Source organism: Petromyzon marinus, chromosome 1 (genome assembly GCF_048934315.1).
Source record: "Petromyzon marinus isolate PM22_M1 ecotype Great Lakes invasive population chromosome 1, UKy_Petmar_22M1.pri1.0, whole genome shotgun sequence".
NCBI lineage: Eukaryota > Metazoa > Chordata > Hyperoartia > Petromyzontiformes > Petromyzontidae > Petromyzon > Petromyzon marinus.
In genome coordinates this window covers 26,066,695-26,070,528 of record NC_133667.1, presented here as the reverse complement: position 1 = coordinate 26,070,528, position 3,834 = coordinate 26,066,695, and the positions used below count along the sequence as shown (strand labels likewise).

The window sequence follows — 3,834 nt, the reverse complement described above, 5'->3', positions numbered from 1 at the left end:
GAGACTAATTGTGAAGCTATCCCTGGTACTAACAGCTAAAATCCTTATCTTATTCATAACCCTGACCCAAACTCTAAACTGGACCTACCCTAACAGCTAAAAGCCTAACTCTGACCCCATCCTTAACCCTGACTCGTACACGAATAACCTTGACTCTTACTCTATCTTAATCCTAACCCCAAACTTTAACCTTAACTCGAATCCTGACCCTAGCATGGACTCTGTAGTATTATGCATCCCTATCCAAATCATAAACTTTACCCAAATACTAACATTAACCCAAACACTAACCAACCTTAATATTCTAGATTTGAATCTTGACACAGATATTCTGCTGTGACTGTTCCACCTGAAGACGGAAGCTTGTGTTGCCTCCGAAACGTCGTGATTTAATTGTTCTCTTTTATTTAATTTTACCTACGTGACTTTACCGAAAAAACCAAAAAGTATCAACCTTAATATCTTTATACCCTGCACTGACCCTATGCCAATCAACTTAACAATAAACTGTGATCATAAACCATACACTAATCCTAACACTGTCCCAAATCTTAAATCTAACCTCCCATCCTAACCCTCACCATTGACCCCATCACACCTTTCTCTCTCCATTGCCCAGAAAACAAGTCTGACACACCCACAGATGTTAAGTTAGGAATCATTTATTTAAATTCTCCAATCAATATGATGTTGGTGATGACGATGGTTAAGGTAGGCCACTGCATGTGGGTTTTGCATTACTCGTAGATGTAGATACATAGGGGGTAGCAGGGGCAGCTTCCCTCCCCACAACACATTTACGATAATGTATTAGGGTGGGTGGTTAGCCATGTGCTGTGCTCCCTCAATTTGCTTGATGCTCCCCCTTGGCTACTTGACCCGAACTTGTCGAGTTCGCGGGGGATGGACAGGGGTCTCAGTGGTGGTGATCAGCGTGGGGGATGTTCAGTTCAGGGATCACCTCCCCAGTCTCCACAATTGTGTCACCCTGCAGCACACACATACACATAATGAATACACCAAAATAAACACACATATACAAAAAACAAAGATACTCCGTATAGTCTTAACAGACTGTTGAGGCAAGTGCGGTTAGCGAGCACCTATTAAGGGTGGCACGGCACATGTGGGGGTGGGTGGCTACACCATGCCTGGCCACCTTTGTCTCCCAAGTGGCGATGTTGACACACCGCACCAAGTACTCATTTGAGGCTGAGTCAACTTAGGGGAGGCCCAGGACCAGTTCAGATAATCGTCACTAGTGTTGGCCGTGAGTGGGAATTGAACTCGGGGGCCGGGTTCGTAGTGCAGCACTCTAACCGCTACACTACCGCTCCCCATATACAGTATAGATATACACACATTCACAGGCAGACATACAGAAACACCCAAAAAAACACGTGGATACACATCCACATATTCCAACACACACACACACATATAAACACGGACAGTGAAACACAAAGACAGTTGCCCACAGGCAAACACAGACATGCACACTCACCGGGTAAACCCTAGGTTTGGTGCGACAATGACCGTATGGTACATCCTGCAACGACATCAACATCATTAACATCACTCCAACAACATCAATATACAGTAGATGACTAATATGGTGGTGTCGTGTGGCCGCGGTAGATGTTGATGTGGTTGTAATGCAGATGTACTTGTATATATTTTTTTATTGCCGGTATTGTAATCATGTGCTGTGACTTTAGCCATGTGTTTGTTTTTTGTCGTGAATGTTGTGGCTGTGTAGCAGTGATGTATGGATGTTGTGGTAATTGTTTGCATGTGATAATTATTGAGGTTTATACTGTGGTTATGATTGTTGTGTGCTCGTGCTTATAGTTGTTATGGTTTGTTGTGTGGTTGTGTGTATTGTTACGGGTCAGTGTGAATGTAATTATATTTAGTGTCTTGGTATCATTGTAAAGAGGTGGCATTGTGGTAACCAGTTGTCATGGTATAGTAGTGGTGGTATCGAATTGGTGGCTGTGACGGTACTCTGATGGATGTGGTGGTATTGTAGTCATGCTTCTGGTATAGTGGTGGTATTGCAGTGGTAACTGTGGTTGTCGTAACATTGGTGGCTGTGGTTGTGATGAGATTGTAGTTGTGGTGGTTGTGGTTGCTGTGGTCAAAATGGTATTGTAGAGGTTGTCGTTGTATTGTAGTGGTTGTGCTGGTATTGTTGTGGTTGTGTTAGTATTGCAGTGATGGCTGTAAATGTGAAGGCTGTGGTGGTGCCTGTGGTAGTAGTAGTAGTGTAATTGTGTGGTGGTTGTTTTCACACCGTGGCCACGTGGTATTTCAAGTAGTAGTGAACGATCCAGGCCGGGACCAGAACAAAGCGAAACCCAAACGAGAGCGACTGTGCCGCACGGTACGTCTGTCAAACAACATCAACACCATCATCATCATCACCACCAATACCATCGTCCAATACATCCACCATCACCATGCACATCAAAACCATTGCCATCAACATCACCACCACCATTATTATTAAACACCACCATCAACATCCAAATATACCAGCGACATAATTACCATTAACATCAATACCATCATCGCCATAATAACAAAACATCCCATCATAAACGCAAACACCGTCATCAACAGCATCAACATCAAAACTATCGGATGGAGGTTAAAGGTCAGGATGAGTGACAGTGGCGGTGAGGGGGAGGTGAGGGTTCTAATCTATTATTGCGTATGGCCGTATGTGCAGGAGCTGAATTTCACTGTCGATGTCTGCTAACCACGACGAGAGGGCTTTCAAGAGGGAGTTCGTGTGGGTTTGCCGTTCCTCCTCCGCTGAAGAAGCACACACCACATCGGTTCACTATATGGTCCACGTGTATATTTGTTAAACTTCTTTCGCACCGCACGTCGCCACCCTAAGCTGGCCCATAGTAGTTTCTGTTGCGTCGCCACAATCGCACTGCGCGGTGGGGATGAAGGGGTCGGCTGAAGGGGGACGATGGAGACGGAGGTGGACGGCGAAAGGGGGTTGCGAGTCGAGGTGAATGAGAGAGGTGGGGGGGGTGAAGGTCACGGTTAGAGGGTTAAAGGTCACAGTTAGAAGGGTGAAGGTCACGGTTAGAGGGGTGAAGCCGAGCGAGCGGAGGATGAACGGCTTGGGGTTGGCGTGCAGCTGACGGGTGGAGGAGGCCTTGGATAGGCGCTGAGATAAACGGTGGAGGCGGGCGAAGGCGTCGTCGAGAGGGAAGGGGTTATGGGGGTTGTTTTGGCGAGAGAGCGGCTCTGGCGTGAGCTGTGCGGAGCCGTCTCACGCGAAGCCTCCACGCCGTGCCGGGCTGCAGGAATCTCGCCCAGGCCGCCGCGACGGGGCCGGTCCGCGCCGCGAGCTGCGTCGCGGGCTCCCGGGGGCTCAGCTCCTGGTCGCGCAGCCACTGCCGCCGCAGGGTGAAGATCTGCTGGCGGCGGAGGCGAACGTCCGCGCTCGGCTCGCTCGCCATGACGACGGTGGAAGGAAGGAAGGTGGTGGAGGAGGAGGAGAGAAATCAGACCGCGGCCTCAAGCGGACGGTGAGCCGAGTGAGAAGTGTAAATTAAAAACGCGCTGTGTTCCCGTTGCCAGCTCCGAGGTTTATTTGACCTCCAGCGCCGCCGCTCCAGAGTCTAGCGGCGGCGGCGGCGCTGGTTCGGCCGGCAGAGGGCAGCGCAGTCGGCCCGTCGACGTGATTGTGGAACTTTGCGACGCTTTAAACGCCGTCAAAGGAGGCTATCGCGACTAAGGGGGGAGTTAGATCGCGTAAATATAAACGTGTCGTTAAACCCAAACATTACTGTTTGGCTGTGGCGGGTG

The 3,834-nt window shown here is 48.9% G+C and overlaps 1 protein-coding gene across 1 annotated transcript; it reads right to left on the bottom strand.

Moving 5' to 3' along the window:
• Positions 1-646: 646 nt before the first annotated feature.
• Positions 647-3,612, bottom strand: NDUFB6 (NADH:ubiquinone oxidoreductase subunit B6). Its single transcript, XM_032957085.2, has 4 exons — positions 3,300-3,612; positions 2,297-2,392; positions 1,505-1,549; positions 647-988 (listed from the first exon to the last, which is right to left on the bottom strand). The coding sequence occupies exons 1-4, from the start codon at positions 3,483-3,485 to the stop codon at positions 917-919; spliced, it is 399 nt and encodes a 132-aa protein (XP_032812976.1). The 5' UTR covers positions 3,486-3,612; the 3' UTR covers positions 647-916.
• Between the last annotated feature and the right edge of the window lie 222 nt (positions 3,613-3,834).

Coding starts and splice junctions, on each gene's coding strand:
- NDUFB6 (XM_032957085.2), bottom strand. CDS start 3,485: ATGGCGAGCGAGCCGAGCGCGGACGTTCGCCTCCGCCGCCAGCAGATC. Junction 1,550..2,296: donor TGAAATACCACGTGGCCACG/GTGTGAAAACAA, acceptor ATGTCGTTGCAG/GATGTACCATACGGTCATTG. Junction 989..1,504: donor CCAAACCTAGGGTTTACCCG/GTGAGTGTGCAT, acceptor TGTGTGCTGCAG/GGTGACACAATTGTGGAGAC.